General features: G+C 29.5%; 2 protein-coding genes across 2 annotated transcripts; both read right to left on the bottom strand.

Annotated features, from left to right (window-relative positions):
* Positions 1 to 761: 761 nt before the first annotated feature.
* LOC109015065 (transcription factor HHO5-like) lies at positions 762 to 2,957 on the bottom strand. The gene is made up of 5 exons (XM_018952310.2): positions 2,596 to 2,957; positions 2,355 to 2,500; positions 1,952 to 2,267; positions 1,405 to 1,481; positions 762 to 1,308 (listed from the first exon to the last, which is right to left on the bottom strand). Exons 1-5 carry the CDS (start codon positions 2,792 to 2,794, stop codon positions 1,066 to 1,068), a joined length of 981 nt encoding a protein of 326 aa, XP_018807855.1. The 5' UTR covers positions 2,795 to 2,957; the 3' UTR covers positions 762 to 1,065.
* Positions 2,958 to 7,238: 4,281 nt separating this feature from the next.
* LOC109008368 (upstream activation factor subunit spp27-like) lies at positions 7,239 to 13,035 on the bottom strand. Its single transcript, XM_018988438.2, has 6 exons — positions 12,340 to 13,035; positions 9,915 to 10,029; positions 9,630 to 9,798; positions 9,045 to 9,101; positions 8,441 to 8,616; positions 7,239 to 7,685 (listed from the first exon to the last, which is right to left on the bottom strand). The coding sequence occupies exons 1-6, from the start codon at positions 12,675 to 12,677 to the stop codon at positions 7,560 to 7,562; spliced, it is 981 nt and encodes a 326-aa protein (XP_018843983.1). The 5' UTR covers positions 12,678 to 13,035; the 3' UTR covers positions 7,239 to 7,559.
* Between the last annotated feature and the right edge of the window lie 6,319 nt (positions 13,036 to 19,354).

Here is a 19,354-nt window from a genome sequence, read left to right on the forward strand (position 1 = left end):
TTTTATAGTTTGAATTTTTTTAGTATTAATTTTTATAATTTAAGGAATGCTAGAAAATTAGATAAAACTAATGTGAACAGTAATAAATACTTTTATCCAACAGTGTAAAGTGAATACTTTTATCAACAAATCAATTCGACGGTAGGGTGATAATAATATTTTTTATTAAATTTAAACCCATCAAATCAAAAATAAAAATAAAAATAATATTATTTTATTACGTAATTATAAACAAGTTGTTATAGAGTAAGAAATTATTATCTCTCTTTTGCAATTTGGACAGCTTACCACACCAAGCTCTTTATGAAAACATCATTGTCAAATGGTTGTGTTTGAATATTGAAGTGAGTTGAGTTGAGTTAAGTTGAGATGATAAAATATTGTTAAAATATTATTTTTTAATAATATTATTATTTTGAGATTTGAAAAAATTAAATTATTTATTATATTTTGTATTGGGATTTGAAAAAGTTGTAATAATGAGTTGAGATGAGTTGAGAGTATTTGAAGAACCAAACGAAGCCAGTCTCACTGTTTGAATAATATTGAAAAAATCATAAGTTGAGAAGAGATGTTAATGCAGAACGTCTCTTCTTCTGTTTGAGAGTATTTGAAGAACCAAACGAAGCCACTCTCCCTGTTTGAATAATATTGAAAAAATCATAAGTTGAGAAGAGATGTTAATGCAGAACGTCTCTTCTTCTGTTTGTGAGCTAATTCCTCAAATTCAGACATCAGATCACAAATAACTGCAAGGAAGTTAAATTCAGATATGTTTCAGATGGCATCATTTGAAAAAAGACTGTCGTCTCTATTTAGAGTTCATACAGTCCCCTATGGCCATAGCATAAAACCAATTCAAAAGCAGAGGAACAAACTACCCTATGACCTTTCTCTGAAGTAGTTCCTCCAGAAAAGAAAGGAGAAAAAACAACGTTAGTATGAAATTATGAATTCCTCTCTGTGTGTCAATAATAGTAATTATATGTTCATAAGTTCTGAATCCCCAAGGGGTATTTGTATCTGAAACCTCTTGGGGGTTTAATGAGAGACTGCACAATCTTCTCATGGCTCTTGAAGCCCACCTTTGCAGCTATGACCATCTGATTCCTCATCTGCTTCTGCTTCCTTGCTGTTGTCTCCAATACTAAATAGATCTTTAGCAGACACACCAGCAAGAAGGGTACCCTTTGGGGAACCAGACTGAGAGGTGTTTGGATTTGAGCGTTTTCTGTGTTGATCTTGGGCCATCCATAAACCATTTGCAGATGAAGAAGATGCACGTCTTTGGACATGAAGTCTATATTTCTGCCATGGCATGATATCTAAATAAATCACCTTAAACAAAAGAGAGGAAGGAATTACATAGGATAAAACTTGAGAAAACAGGCCATGAATACCAACTTGCAAATGGCTTTTCACTTCATCATTTGTTAGACCATCCACCTGCATGAGTTCTCTAATTTGTTTAGGGGTGGCCACTGCAAAGGAGAACCATCCAAACAAATAAGTACGGCAACAGAGAGGGCCTAAGAACCTTTTCCTTGTACAAAATAAAGTGATGTAAAATAATAACTAAACTTCAATAATTATCAATAAAAGGGAGGCCATAGAACCATGCTTCAATGGAATTTAGAACTACTTTTTGGTTTGTTTTTTAACTTCTCAAGTAATAATTTCAGAAAGACAGTCCTACTGATATGCCTTCTGGGCAAGTCATAAAACAATGAAATCGCCACCTTGTGGTTCCTAACAATGGTTTCAACCTTGTGGTTCCTAACAATGGTTGCGACATTTGCAGAACTTAAAAAAGACCTAAGAACTTTACTGCCATTACACATTTCCTTTTCTGCATACTAACCGTCAAATAAAACAAGTAATCAAACTGAAAAGACCAAAGTCCAAGAAAAATTTTCTTTTCCACGCTATTGAGTTACAAGGCCTCACTCACCCTGCTCTCCCCCAAGTTGTTGGACAGCCTCGAGGAAACATCGGTGCAGCTGCGGCGACCAGTACCGCCTTTGTTTCCTAGGTGGTTCTGTTAACAAAGATGAACCAGAATTACTACCTCTACAACCAAAAGAGGTTCTTCTTTTGGAAACCGAATCGCTTGGATTCAGTTCAGGCAGTGGAGTCATAAGCGAAAGGCTAGTGACTTGTGAAACCTCGTTCTCTTCCTTCAATGACGGAAAATTCCCTCCCATGTTTCGGTTACTTTGTGGCTGAATCGGGTTCTCCAGTACAGACCAATCGTCTTCTTCACCATGCTACCACAAATAATAAAATAACATTTGAAATTTGATTCCCCACGAATTTGAGAGAAGTTGTTAAGTGCAATGAATATTAAAAATCACCAATTTTGCTTCTGAAGCTGATTCTTCTTTCTTGTAATCATAGTCGGGACCGGTGATCCAGAGCTGAGCAGAGTTCATCCAATTCTTCTTGTCATCGTTATCGCTTTCCATACAATGCATTGCTGCTTCCTTCAACCTCCCAATAGCTTCATACCCACCACAAAAGTTCATTAAATAGTAACTAAACCTCCCAAAACATTTTTTAAAAAACGAAACAGAGAGAGAGAGAGAGAGAGCCCACCATCGTTTAAAAGATTCATACAGAGAGGAAGCTCGCGTTTGAAACCTTCAATCTTGCTTCGTTCATCTTCCAATCTTTGCACACAATCATGAAGCTTTGACAGTTTCTCTGAGCTATTTCCGGCGGTTGAAATTTCTCTGACGAGTTCGGAGATGGTTTTGGGGACGAAGACCCTGCTCAAATCAAGGGTTAGTTCCATCTCTCTCACTCTCTCAAATATTTTGTGTTTCTGGGTCTATATCATATCTAGGCCAAGATAACAGCTGATAGCGAAGAACAGGAAAACTCAATTTTATATATATATTGATATATTGGGATCCAGAACAAGTTTGGATTCGGAAAGTCGCATTCGCGTCGTCGCGTCTTGGAGCCAACTCGACAATAAACTCGCTTGGGACGCGCCGAGTGGTTGATGGATCGAGTGTGTTCCGGGAATCTTTGGATTCGGTGGCTGTAAATTAAGGGCGGTTTGGAATTTGCATTCTAACTGTATTAATTCAGTTTTGTTTAAGGAAAATACTAATCTTTACACAGGTTCTTCTCGTTGGAAGTTATCGTTTGGATTTTTTTATTTATTTTTATTTAATAATTAAGTAAGTATTTTTTAATAATATTATAATTTTTTTATTATTTTAAAAAATATTTAAAAATGTTAAAAAATATATCTAAAAACTAAAAAATAAGCCAAAAAAAAATAGAAAACAATTAGTGGGAGCTCCCAGCGGTGGGAATAGTATCACCCTTAGTTTAATTTTAAATTGAGTCTAATATATAAATATTAACTCTCAAATTATTAAATTTATTTCAATTCAAAATCTCTTTATACGTGAGATTCACAATTTTTTTCAACTCAACACATTTTTACACGCAAAGTCCATAACTTTTTTTTAACTTTTCATAAATATATCTAAATTCATCTTAACATTCAAACACATCTAAACTCATTCCTACAAAACTCACTCTACCATCTTAACTCATTACTATTAATAAAGAATTCAACTCAACTCAACTCATCTCAACATCCAAATAGATTTAAAAGCATTAGCAATGGTATTGCCAAATCTAAAATTTAACTAAAAGTTGAGATTTTAGGTAAAACTAAAATCATTAGAGGTTAATGACTATCCATCTAAAAGTTAAAATAATAATATAATATTAAATATTTTAATAATATATATATTTTAATTTTTTATATTTTATAAATACCCTCAATATATTAATTAATAATTTAATTTTTACTTAAAATTATTTTTTTCTAATTATTTTTTTCTCAATCTAATTATCTAATAGTAATCATTGAAAATATTTTTAAAATAAAATCTTATTTTAGAGATAAATAATGGCTAATCAAATATAAAAAAAAAAAAAAAAAATTTATTGTAGCACAAAAATCTTAAAATTTTGAATACTTCAATATAAATTATTTTTAAGCTACTTATCCAAAATTTAACTATTCACAGAGATTTGGCTAGGCGAGATTCTTGGGGTTATGTAAAAGAATGAAACTGAAAGCATCGCGACGTCGTTGTCGTTGACTTACGCGCTAGTGCATAATTTTACAAATCTGAGAAAATTAGTCAATTTCACAATATTATTCCATTCTTTTCTCATTTGGCTCTTAACATATATTAACGTGATGTTTGGATAATAAATTTAAATGAGATTAGTTCAAATAAAAATTAAAAATTAAAAAAAATATTATTAAAATATTACTTTTTTAATATTATTATTATTTAATTATTTATTATATTTTATGTAAAAATTTAATAAAATTATAATAATTAGATCAGATAAATTAAAATCATTTTTATATTCAAATATAAAATATTTTTTATACATATAAATAATTTAATACGTTAAATTAATTTTATAATAGAAAGAATTTTATCACAATAAACCTATCAGTAAAATTTATATGTAGATCTAATACTCCTCTAATATATTATAATATTATCATATTATATATATATTTGCCTATTATTTAAAAACATCTATATATGTACTTTTTTTATCAATAGTAATAAACAGTAAAGAGATTTTTTTTTTCTTCTTCTTTGCATGTTTTTTTCCCGCATATCCTATTATTGTTCATCAACAGTAATGAACAGTGAAAAAGTTTTTATTTTTTTGTATTTTTTTCTCGCATATTTGTTTAGTTTTTCTATTTTTTTTTTTTTTGTCCGTGTGAATGTCAATATGCGACGTAATATCACAATCGTGCGTGGGGAATGAGAGAGAGGAAGAAAGGAAAAGTGGAGAAAAATATTAATTTTTAGATTTTAAATTTCAACCATTCATCTTTAATCTAACGGTAGAAGTTTAAATATTGATTTAAACTAACATAAAATAGATAATTAAAATATAAATATTCTATCATACACTTAAAATTAACTTCAATTTATATATATATATATCTGCCTATATCTTAAAAGAGGCTATTATATTACTGTTCATCAACAATAATGAACAGTAAAGAGGTTCTTTTTTTTTCATATTTGTTTAGTTTTTCTGTTTCTTTTTGGGTTCGTTTGTGTGAACGTCGATGTACGATGTAATACCACAATCGTGCGTGGGGAATGAGAGAGAGGGAGAAAAGAAAAGTGGGAAAAAATATTGGTTTATAGGTTTTAAATTATAACTCTTCATCTTTAATCTTTAGATTTAATCTAACGATAGAAGTTTAAATATTGATTTAAACTAACATAAAATAGATAATTAAAATATAAATATTTTATCATATACTAAAAATTAACTTTAATTTATAAAATACTAATTTTTCATCATTAAATAAAAGATAAAGTTTTACTGAGCATTTTTAAGAGAATAATATTATATTATATACTAAAAATCAACTTTAATTTATAAAATACTAATTTTTCATCATTAAATAAATGATGAAATTTTATTGTATATTTTTTTAAAAAAAATTATCTAATTAATTTAAATTTTTAATATAATTTAAATTTTATAATAAATTATGAACATAAATAAATAATAATTTTATTCTTATATATTATATTATTTTAATATTTGTAGTTATATATATATTTTTTTTTCAATTTAATAGATATGGCAAACGTGCTTTACCACCGCTATATATATATAAAAGGGCAACACTTGAGTCCTGTTTACGGCCATTCAATTTATACTTTTATAAAATGTGTTTTAGACAAAGCACTTCCTCGTAAAAAATGGACGGTGGTGAAAACTAGCGGTGATGGCAAAAGAAGGTTGTCACTTCCAACAAGACACGGACACGTGGTTCGGCGGTGAGATTCTTGAATGCTTTATCGTCTTCTCACGAGGTAATCGTTTTGATTCCTATCATACGATGGTAGTGACACGTGTTAAAGCGAGTTCGTTCGACCACAGGCACAGGTGAGAAGATGAAGTGATTTGCGAGTTTTGATAGAGATAAGGATTCTCTGTTTAGGGATGGGCAGAGGCTGAGGCTGAGGCTGAGGCTGGTTTTGTTTATTATTATTATTATTTTTATTTTTTTTTATTTATCGCGAGACAAATAGAATTTATGCTTTTCCATGCATGCAAAGTCGCTACAACTTATATTTGCAACCATTCTTTAAAATCATGGCTCTTTTTTCCTTTTATTTGGATAAATGAAATCTTGATTCACGTGTGTCATGAGTAAGCTTAATGCTCATATCTCAAAAGTAAGTTTGCTATGTTTTTTTTCAATACTTTTTAAGAAGAATAATATCATTTCGTTCTTATCACTTGAAATAAAAGATTTTATTATACATCAGTTACTATTCACTTTTTGATAAATTTTTTTTTTCATTAGATACGTGATGTGAAATAGTGAATAATGATTGATGAGTAGAATTATTATGAAACAAATTATTGAAAAGCTATTTTTTATTTATATAATATTCATTTCATGCCATATGCTAATCGATATAGGAAATTTTTATTTATTTTTTCTTTCTCTTGGCTTGTCGTTTTTGGTCATGAGTACTAATGGTCCTACTGCCATAATTTTACACGTGAAATAGGTCCCTCATCAACATAGCAAACCGGATGCCAAACTCTGTTTTGCAAATCGATATTGGAAATATACATTTTTTTGCTTGTCGTTTTTGGTTGATCCTAAAGTGTAGACTAGACTGCTTCTTCTAACCTCATTCAAGAAGACAATTTTTTCACATCAATTGGATACAATTCCAAATTATAATGAAACCAACAAAATCACAACGATCTATTAGATTCTGTGTAATAAACTAAGATCACTACCAACAAGCAATATATAATTGTCAATGAATGATATAAGCAAGCTATATATACAAGAGAGTCGTTATAGAGAAACGCTCCGTTTGAATTCAAAACTCACATCAACTCATATCATCTCATCATTATAATTTTTTTAAATTCCAAAATAATAATATTATTAAAAATAATATTCTATCATCTTAAACCATCTTAACTCATCTTTGAATCCAAACGGGCAGAACTCATATTTAGCTGTTGCTTCGATTTAGAAACGGGGAAACGGGATAAATTCAGCCTAATGCAATCTAATGGAATGAATGTGAATGTGAATGTGAATGTGAGTGAACATATGGAAGAAATTCCTTATGATTCTGTAATAGTAAACTTGATGTATACACATACTTGCACTGACCAGATATTCCTTGTGCAGTTGGCATGTTAAGTTGTTCAGTCTATTGAATGAGAGAATCAGAGGCACAAAAGAATAGTTCAACATTGTCCTTTCATTCACATCTTTCAGAAACAAAAGAAAATAAAAACTAAAACTTCAGCAATCCAAAAGCTACAAAAGACGTGAAGAAGTCGTAAAAAGTGCCAGCGAAAAAAAGACCTTTTTTTTTTTCCCCCTTCGCAGAATATTTTCTGTTTGCTCTGTTTGTGGGCCGTGCATAAAGATACAAAACCTAGAAGCAAAACTTCCATTGCGTTAGGCTTCACAAGAAGAGCATCTGTGGAACTCACTGTTCTGTCTTGATGAAATGAGAAACCAGGAGTTTTGATACTGTGAAACCCGTAAAGGAGTCAAGGTCAAAGAGTTCTTTCAGCTTCTCATCACATATTATTCTCCTTTTGTCAGATGGGTCCTTCATGAACAAGCAAAGAACACATTTTGAGTGAATTTCTAACTACAAAATCACAAAAAAGAGGCCATAGTATCTATATATAAAAAATAAAAATAAAAATGCCATATTAAGCAAAGCTTTATCTCGAGTTTCAATCTCATACTCGAGACTGCTATATACTTTTTTTTTTTTGGTTGGTTTGTTTTGACGAGTAAGACTGCTATATATTAGAAGTAGACTACATTCCACTTCATTATGAAGCCCACAATTCTGCACATAGTCCACTTATAAGTTACAAATGGTCAGAGAAGTGTAAATAACTGGTTCATCTTCCATTTGGTGTACCTCTTGCACCTGGAAGATGCCCCTTTTTCTGGCATCCTTTTGTATCGATATTTCATTTATTAGGGAAAAAAAAAAGGTTTTTAAACCAAGAAGGAAATGGATAAACTCAGAAAGCAAGGGCCAAGCACATCACATAAACTTGCACACAAGGTCTTAGTGATCCTCATTTCTGAATGGGTACAAGTTATTTTCTCAACCCAAAAGGGTTGCATGTTTTTAAACTTGGCAAAATTAATCAAGGAGCGGACGTGATTTCAAATCTTCTCATGCAGCAAAATAAAATTTGAAAAAGGAAGCCACTGAACCCTAATCAAGGAACCAGCACGGTAGAAGGAATAAAAAGTCTGTATTCCAGGGTATCAGATATATGAGATATAAATCTTTAACTACAAAGTAATCATAGTGTTGCACCAAGGCAAAAAACAACACACCTGAAGGTTGTTTTGCTTTATATAGTCCCATATTCTCTTTACAGTATCAGCCCGTGATAATTCACTTTCTCCAGTACCAAAGAACTTCACAAGGGCATCCGAAAGTTGAAGAGGAGCAAGAAAACCTGATTTCCCTCCCTTCTGCCTTTTTTCCTTCCTTTTTGGCTCATCTTGATCTGAAATTGAGATCAAGATAGGTATATAAAAAGAATGCCATAGTGTGACAAGTAATTGACTGGTATATGCTGTTTAGAGATAGATAAATTCAATCCAATAACCTAAATACTTTTTTCTTGTTGAATCTAGTCAAATTCACAAGTGCTACAAACCCCAGTGGATCTGCGCACCCAGCGAAACTTTTATCAAATAGACTCCCACTACACTAAAAGACCTAATCTAATACATATTTAAATGAGTTTTTCAACTTAGATGTGAAACACACATAGTAAATATAAATTTTGAGCTAAGCGTTATACCACCATCATCAATGATTCAATATGCAATAGGTGAGGAGGAGGCCATTGGTATTCCAACTATCAACTCAAAGCAGCATTTACAACAAAGCATTATAATATAATCTATACAAGGAATTAAATGATCCTACCTTCTTCTCTTTCTTGTTTCCGTTGCTTGTCCTTCTGCGTTGATTTGACCGGCACAACTATATCAAGAAAGATAGCAAAAGAACATTTCAGGAATTTACATGAGGCTGAAACTAGAAGGTAGATGATAGTTTGAGGCAGCAATTGATATAACAAAGCATCAGAGTGGTCATGAAATTAATAAGATATTCTTTCTTATTCAACAAGACATGATGGGATCATTGAAGCTGTTAATTACACAATCCTTCTCAAAGGACCACAGCTTTTTTTTTTAAATGGCGTGGCTGGGAGTAGACCTAAGATGCACGACCCCACCTGCCAGACCCGTGCATTAGGTAATTCACGGGAAAGCCTAGTGTGGAATAGAACCCAGGATGTCTGCATCTACAGCTCATCCCAAGCCCTTTGACTACTAGTCTGCATTCTGATGGGTAAAAGAAAGTCAACAATAGGACCACAGTGAAAATAGAACAAGAAATAATTTTCTATTTACCAGGTCCAGGTCCAGGTCCAGGTCCAGGTCCAGCGTCTCAAATAACACCAATTGAAAAAATAAAAATAATAAAGGGGTTACGGCATCCCATCACCTGAGTCCAACGCCCAGATATGCTTTGACAAGGCCTTATTCATCTGGAACATGTCAATGGAATTAACACCAAAAAGGGTATGCAACGGTTCGTCACAGTTTATATTCCGCCTATTATTAGTGTCTTGCAAATTATTTTCTCTAATATAGGCCCACAGCTGCTTGACAACCTGGAACCATGTTAAAAAAAAAAAATGGATGATTTTACAGTAATGAATATTCCTGAAAACCACATGATTAACTGATGAAAATTGCAACCAACTTCTCCATTACTTTCTTAATATACCTCGGTCCTCGCCATTTCAGACTTCCCAAGGAATTCCTGAAGCTGAGGAGAAAGGCCACATAATTTGGTAAAACCACCCCCTCTCTTCTTTACCTCACTTTTTTGCTTGTTCGACCTGAATTTTAAGGAAAGCCAATGATCAGTTTTACATGTGAAGTGAAATGTCTGTTGACACTTACAATCATGCATGCCAATGTAGAAATAGAAATTCCAGTTAAACACACGATATTATTTGAGTTAAAAGAAAATATGGGAAATTTATCAAGAAAAATTACGATAACAACATAAACAATTCTAAAACAAATTTCAAAATAAATTAACAATTTCCGACATTGCAGAGACAACCAAAAACTTACCCAATACATGAAAAATTAAGTTTTGGGAAAATATTTCTTAAATTTTTATATTTTTCCTGTCTTTACACGCTGTTCTTTCATAGCATCACGTACTTCACCAACAACCCCCCCCAAAGTTTTTTACAGAGTCAGTGACAAGCGGAGGGAAACAAAGATCTTACACATTTAAGATGGGGTCTGGAATGCACCTTCAGATAACACATCTTTAATAAAGAAGAGAAGTTGTTTTTTCTGTGGCTGGTTTGGTTTTGTGTAACCAAACCATCTCATCTCATCTCATATAATCATTACAACTTTCTCAAACTTCCACACAAAATATAATAAACAATTCAACTTTTTCAAATTCTAAAATAAAAATAATACTAAAAATTTATATTGTAACAATATTTTTTTCAACTTTCAACAAAATATCTCATCTCATCTGAACTGCGTAACCAAATGAGGCCTTAGTTTTGTTATCCTGAGTGAAGATTTAGAAGTAATGGTCAAAAGGCTACACATTTGAAAGAATATCTTTTTTCCAATCTAAAAATCTCCAAGTGGCTTCAGTTAGAGGCCATATCAATTGATTCTTGTTTGGTGCAATAGCAAAGGTCACCCCATGACTCCAATTTGGTGGGATCAGCATTGGGAAACATTTTTAATGAAGGGATTCTTTCAGGAAAAAACTCCACACCCGGTTCATCTTAATTCCAGGCCAAGAACAGAATAAAGAAGATTCAGTTCCCAGAGAATTTCAAGTGGACTTGCCAAAACTGAAAGACAAAAAAATCAAACATAGGAAAGCCTGATATTGCTGAATGACATAATTGTAACAAAATAAAAAATCAGAAAAGGAGAAGAAAGGACAGAAGGTCACACCATGGATGAGCAGAGAAGAAATTGATTCTCTATGATGTTATGAATTGCTTAAAGCAAAGGAGGGAGCTGTAGCTTGTGCTTTCAATCAATCAATGAATTTATCATTTCAGACAAAAATACAGTCTCTGGATATTTTTTTATAAAGCAAAGGAAAGACTGTTTCAATAAATTGCAACCATGAAAACTGAATTACTCAAAGAGTGAGAAAATAAAAGGACCTTCCTTTCATGAATTAAACATATTCTGAAAATATTTTCTTGAAATCATAATGTAAAGGATTAAAGAAACATTCTCAGCTGAAGCAAGTTGAAAAACATGATAAACTTATCGAAACATAACATATGGGGAATTGAATGAAAAAAAAAAAAGAAGATCCATTTTATCCATCTTCCTTTTAAAATGTTCACCTGCTAAAGTTAGGAGACTTGATAAATAAATTAAAAGGGAAATCTGAAGGGGAGAATCATTATTCACAAAATCATTGTTCGTTGTAGAACATCTATGATTAGTCTGATGGAGATGCTTGACGGGAATGATGGACACGTGATTTTGTCAAGGACCTGTCCAAATAAAAACAGATGCTCTCAGTATCTGCTAATCACGATCTCCTTCCTCACTTTTACTATCATATTTAAAAAGAAAGGGTGGCCTTTCCAATGATCAATAAGTCGTGGATGTAAACTAGGGGCCCTAATGTGACTTTGCTGCTACACTAAGCAATGAATAACGTGAAAATGCACTTTCTTGAGGAAAACCCCTAATGCACTTCATCAATACCTTTTGAAACACACAATGCACATAGTAACAACATTTAGAAATTAGAACCATAATTTTCCCGAATTTCTCAAACTAACAACTACAACTGACCAACATTATTAAATCAAAACAGAAAAACCTAACAAAGTTTGAACTTTTGTGTGTTTCTAAACCCCTATAAATATTTATGTGCAAATTAATTACTTATACCAAAAGCTATAATGCCCTAAGGAGACATTTCTGTTTATCATGGCCAACAAACACGTACACAATTTGCGTTAAAAAATCATTCCCTCTATAACAAGCGATTTTTATGCACACTCAACCTTAACTCTACAGGAATTTTCAATTTACAGAAAAAATAAGAATAACTTTTGTCAATAACCAATTCAAATGAGGAAACAAGTAACGTAAATTTTGTATGCGCGCTGGGAAAATAAATAAAAACTGACCGTCTTTTACCCTTCCCATTACTCTTTTCCTGAACTTCTTCTCCATCATCCTCGTCGTGAGAATCAGAACCACCGGTTTCTTCCGATTTAGCCTTCGCTGCCGTCTGATCGTCTTCTCCTTCTTCGTCGTCTTCAGCTTCACCATCTTCTTCGGCTCTCGCATGCTCGCTCTGCAGGAACAAGTCCACCTGTTCCCTTATAAACGCCTTCTTTTCCGTCAAATCCACGCCGAAATCTTCCTCGAGCTTTCGGCGCACGGTTGCCGTGGTCGTCGTGTTCAGGTCCGAGCTCCGTAGAAACTCCCGGAGCCGAGCAATAAGCTCTGAGTCCGATACCATTTTCCTTTGTTTCTGGTCGGCTTCGGGTCTCGCTCTCTGCGACTCTCAGGAAGCTACCGAGTAAAGGATTCCGAGAGGGAACCGAAATGGGAAATGGAATTAGGCGTCGAAAAGAGGACAAATATGGAAATAAACTAAAAGACTCTCTCAATCTCTCTCTATCTCTCTCTAAAGCTTTCTCGTCTTCTCGTTACAATGAAACACAAGTGGGGCCCACTCCTAATCTTGGAGTTTTCAAGTGGACGGATTTGCCCTCGGATTTATCTTCAATGTTCGTGGGCGACCTCGCAGTTGTTGCTTGTTGGTGGGTGGGTTGAACTGAGAAAGTTTCGGCAACTTTGGACACTATCACGTAACAAACGTGTCTGAATGACCGACTGGATAACGATTCGTAAGAACTCTTTACGAGCCGCGGTGGGTGCAGCACGAGAATGGCTATCAATAGATTTTTTTTTTTAATTATTATTGTTAAAATAAAATTTATAATATTATTAAAAAAATACTTTCTTAATTATTAAGTAAAAAAATAAAAAAGATAAAAACAAATAAAAATTTATCGGAATCCTCACTTTTCTCTTTATAATTTGAGATTTTAATTTTCATACAAAATAATATTTAAATTTTAAGAAAGTCACATGTAAGAACTTTTGAATAAAGACAAATACGCTATTTATAGTTAATTTTCTAACGATAAATCAATAGATATGAGGAATAAAATATATCAATCCATGCAATTGAGGATGAAAAATCTACTAGTATTAGTTTTAGCTTGGATTGGATAGTAAAATAATTTCAAGTCATTTGATCTCATCCAATTTTGTCTCAATATCTAAACATCACATATACAAATATTTTAAAATTTTAAAATTTTAACCTTTCTCAATTAATCATTATATAATCATTACAATTTTTTCAAATTTACAAATAAAATATAAAAAATAATTCAATTTTTTTAAATCTTAAAACAAAAATTATATTATAATAATATTTTAATTTTATAATATTTTTTATTTATTTTTATTTTTATTTTTATTTTTTTAATTCCATTAAATATATTAATTCAATTATTTTATTACTATTCACGTATCTTTTTATGTCATCTCACTGACTTATTTTACACATTATAAATAACTGAATAAACAAAATTAAAGAATAATGTGTTAAGCGTGACAAAATTTAGGATGGTTCAATAGTCACTGCTGGGAGTCCCCGCTAATGTAATTGGTATTTTTTTTTCACATATGTTTTTTAATATTTTTAAATATTTAAAAAATAATTATAATATCATTAAAATATAATTACTTAATTACTAAGTAAACAACAAAGAGCCCAGCGAGGGAAGTTGCATATTCACAAAACTTTATATATTTTTCATTTTCATAATAGTCATGGATGACTAGATGTCACGGTCACTTCAGAGATCGTTTCATATATGAGTAGTGCAGTCCGAGGATGGTCCGGCCTGATGACTTTATTTATTTATTTATTTTTATATATTTTTTTTATATTTTTAAAAATTTTACATTATTATTAAAAAATATTTTTTTAATGACAAAAAAATATATGGTGACCATATTGGGACCAACTCTCGGTAAGTTTATCATTTTGATTTTTAGATGGAGAACCAAGATCAAATCCTCCCTTCCGTTTTATATATATATATATAAAAGAATTAATTTATAAATTAATGTGATTTGATTATACGTTATATTATAACATTTTTTTTTTTTATGTAAATTTAACATCTCACAAAAAGCCATCGTTTACTATTATACGACTCTTTTTACAGACTTGGCACATTTGAATTCCATTATTAGACAATTATTGTACACCCGTGGGCCAATTTTTCTTGTATTTTCTTTTTTATTCTATTTACAGTTCAATTTATCACCCGAAAAAAATATTTTAGGCATAAGCGATTGAAACTAATTCCATAATTCAGAATTCCTTTTATAAGTAATATATACATACAACCACTATAAAAAAACTGTTTATTTGTAATCAGTTAATTCTAACGAAATGACTATTTATAGTTAAAATGAATGTTTTAGTCATAAATAATCTTTTCGTCATAATTAAATGATCACAAAAATTTATTTTTCTTGTAGTAAATTTTTGTTTGCTACTATCTTTGAATTGAGAAATGATGCGTCCACGCATCACGACAAAAGCTACTGATTCTATTTTATTAAGAAAGTGTTTTTAAATAAATTTGTGTATTTTTTTTAAATATTTAAAAAAAAATAAAGAAGTGCAACTTCTCGGTATAAATCTTTGGGGCCACTCTCGGTGTTACTAGCATGGCACTTTTGAATTTTAGATGGAGGGTAATTATATTAAATTTGCAGTTCTAATAAAAAAAATGCAATATTTTTATGCAAGTTAAGTTATTGCATATGCTAGTTGAGTTGGAAAATAGTTATATCAATGTTATTTTATTATTATTACTATACATATTCGAAAGAAAATGTGAACGGTTGGGATCATCTCAAAACAATGCAATCGCTAGTATGTGCGTGCAGAATACAAATGCATGCATCTAATTCTTGTTGACAAGTTAGGACATAAATTCCATGTCCTATTCGTTGCGCCCATAACCTTATCTGTGGCTCTTGCATTGATTCAAAAAGTTCAGGAAAAGAAGAAAAGAAAGTGAGTATATTTAAGCAAAAGACATTCGACAGGGAAATATATATATATATTTACAACACTTTTTAATAATTCTATGTATAATTATATTTTAAATTGAGACGTGTTTTTTTTACAAATTACATTACAAAAATGTCACTCGTTTAAAATATTATATTTTTTATTAGTTATTATTTACTATCCTACACCTTATGAAAAATAAATTGTCAGTATAAAATAAATAGTGACTGATGTATATATATATATTCTTTTTTAATGATATCATTCGTTTAGAATATGATTGTATAAAGTATTATGAAAAAAAATTATTTGTGTATCATTTTGTAAGATATAGACCTAAACCCAAAAGAAGTGAACAATCATATTCTCTAGAAATATCATTCTTGGGATATTTTCCAACGAATATCTCTAGAAAGCTTGTTCATTCTTGGGATGAACAATCATATTCTCTTAAGCAATCCTATTATTTGTCTTGAATTTCATTATAGTAATATTCTCGATTTTGTTTTATCAAATACGAAATTGGAAGATAAATGGGAGCAAGAAATCCAAAATTTCCATAAATTATAATTAAGTGCTTTTTTTTATTGATAAGTCAATAGTTTTTTAAAAACTCCCTTCAAATGAGAGAGAGATATATAATCAAATAATTGATTTTATAAATTAAATTTGGTTAGGTTGATAGTATATATATTTAAATTTGAGTTATTTTAGATACATATTTCGTTTATTATATGCTTTGTTTGTATTCACAACTTCTCTCAACTCATATCGTCTTATTTAATCATTATAATTTTTTTAAATTTTCACACAAAATAAAATAAATTTTTTAAATTTAAAATAAAAATAATATTAAAAAAAATACTATTTTAATAATATTTTATTTTATTTTTAACTTTAATCTTATTTTATCTCTAAAAACAAACTAGGCTCGATGTACAAATTTTATACAACTATTTTTTAACAAATAAAATCTACCGTCTAAGGGTGAATTTTTTCGTACGGACCTATTTTTTTCTCAAACAAGTAGACATTCGCAAACGTTTGTTTAAGCTGATCCCCTCGATTTAATTATTAAGCACAACGACGTCGTTGCGACAAGCCGTCTTGTTAAAATCAGGTGGAATATTCCGAATAAAATTCCGCCTGCCACGTAGAACCTTATCCTGTTGGTCACTAGTGTTAGGTTGTGTTTGGATGTTGAAGTGAGTTGAGTTGAGTTGAATTGAGATGATAAAATATTGTTAGAATATTATTTTTTAATATTATTATTATTTTATAATTTGAAAAAGTTAAATTGTTTATTATATTTTATATTGAGATTTGAAAAAATTGTAATGATGAGTTGAGATGAGTTTGTGATCCAAACTCACCCTTAGGCTCCGTTTGGTTACTAAGCTAAATTTAATCTAATTTTAAGTTAAATTTAACATTTAAATATTAAAATTTTAAATTATTAAATTCATCTCAATTCAAAACTTTTTTATACTTGAGACTCACAACTTTTTTAATTTAAAATATCTTTATATGTGAAACTTATAATTTTTTTTAATTTTTTTATAAAAAATATTAAACTTATATTGATATTCAAACACACTTTAAACTCAATTTAGATAAATCTTATATAACTCTTTTCATTACTCAACTCACTACTATTAATAAATAACTCAACTCAACTGAATTAAATATGTTTGATTGTTGAGTTTAATTTATTTTAAATTAATTATTGATATGATCTATTATTTTTTAAAAATTAAACTCGTCTCAATTTATTTCATACATTCAAATATATATCTCAATTTATTTATATTTAAACACATTTCAGTTAGATTTATAAAATATTATTATTTACAAATTAACTCATATCATCTTACATAAGCTAAGCATAAAAAACAACCTTATATTAAAAAAATAAATAATAATAAAAAAAACACAACCTTATAGTCTTTCCTTCCGTATTCTTTTATTATTATTATAATAATACACTTACATCTCCTATAATATTGGTTTACTATCCAGTATTTTTTTTTTAATTTTGTTATTTGAATCTATATAAAAAATTTCAGAAAATAATCTTCGTATATAATTTAGAATAAAAGAAATTTAGCGAACCAACATAATAATATAATTTAATTAAAAATAGATTTAGTTTTATAAAAATTGACTCAAAAGTAAAAGAAAGTTAATTTTTATAAAATTAAATTTATTTTGAATTAAATTACATAATTATGTTAATTGATTAAATTTATTTTCTATTAAATTATACAAGAAGATCATATTATTAGACTTTTAATCCAAATTCAAATAGAAAATAATAATAATAATAATAAAACAATAATAAATAAGTTGTAGAGAATCATTTCCCTTATCTTTTAGCGGAGATGGAAGAGAACAACAATGTGAAAATCAAATAAATAAGTTTTTCAACGGCGATTTCGGACTTCATACTCCCGATATACACTGAATTAATGCCTCATTTTTATTTTTATTTTTGGCAAATAATGCTTGGAAGTCAGAAACTTTCCTTGGCTCGATCTCTTATCGATGATTTTCTAATTTGTCTTAAAGTATTAATTATTATTCAGTTAAATTGTTCAAATTCTCTCACATTAATATTAAAGTTAAATAACACACTTTCAATTATTTAACTAAAGCCAGTGCTCTTGTTCTAATTAGAGCAAGATCTTGATAGTTATCAAATGAAAAATATTTTAGCTATAAAAAATTTTTAAAAAATAAATTTATAAATTGATGTGATATATCAGATTATAAAATTATATTTATCATAAAGTAGAATAAATGTATCATATGAAAACACGTTAATTTATGAATTTATTTTTATAAAATATATTTGTATTTGTAACAATTCACGTATCAAAATATTCCCGATATTTATAAAAATAATTATATATATTACATTTTTATACTATTTTTATTCTACTATGATGTAGTAGGATTCTCTATTAACTTTTAAAGTTTTATTTAAAAATAAAATACAAATTAATCTAAATGTAATAAAAAAATGTCATATTTTATGTAGTGAAACGAGAGTATTATGCAACATTACACGTTTCATAATGCGATCTTCACTTTTCAATCATTGTTTTCAAATTCATTAATTTGAGATTCTCGACTTAAATTCTTATTATAGATAGATCCAGGTGTTGAATATGAAGCATAGTCCCTACCCAATTCACATTTTAAATAACTTACACTTACAAGTTACGAGTCCTTTTTTTTTTTTCATTCTAATTTGATATCCGATTTAGTTGGAATTTAAAATATATTAAGATTTAAAATATATTAAGAAATAACTATTTTGTATTATTCCCTTATATATATATATATTTTGTTGACACAGAATGGATGCTGGTTTTATTTTTGAAAAATGTTAGTATGTCGCATGCGTTTGTTTCCTCATCTTAATTGACCATCTATTTATTTATTTATTTTAAATTTGTTACTTAATGATTAAGAAAATAATTTTTAATGTATTGATATATTTTTTTTATTTTTTGAAAATATTAAAAAATATAAATAAAAATAGAAGATAAAAATAAAAAAATAACTTTATGCTAGCGGGCATATCCGGTGGTCAAAGTTGAGCAACATGTTAGTATGACTCTTTATTTTTATATTAACTCAATATTCAAACTTAATGTATTTATCATTTATGTGTTATTCTTTATTAGTTTATTTTTAATACATTTCTTATTCATATCCTAGCTTAGTTTCATAAGGATTCACGGACCAGAATCAATTTAAGTTCTTATTTGAATATGACGAGCTAAAGTGAGAGCAAAACAGACATATTCAGTAGTACTGCAACATTTATAGACGCTCGTATAAATATTTTGAATAATATTAAATGAATAATAAATATTGTTGGATTTATTTTGTATGTTTATTTCTTCTTACTTGAGATTTTTAAATTGAGTAATGCTACGTACAGTAGTTGAGCACGTAAGTACTGCATAATCTTTTTGAAAAAGAATAAGATTTATTATTAAAAAAATAATTTTCTTTTA

Source organism: Juglans regia, chromosome 7 (assembly GCF_001411555.2).
Source record: "Juglans regia cultivar Chandler chromosome 7, Walnut 2.0, whole genome shotgun sequence".
Classification (NCBI taxonomy): domain Eukaryota; kingdom Viridiplantae; phylum Streptophyta; class Magnoliopsida; order Fagales; family Juglandaceae; genus Juglans; species Juglans regia.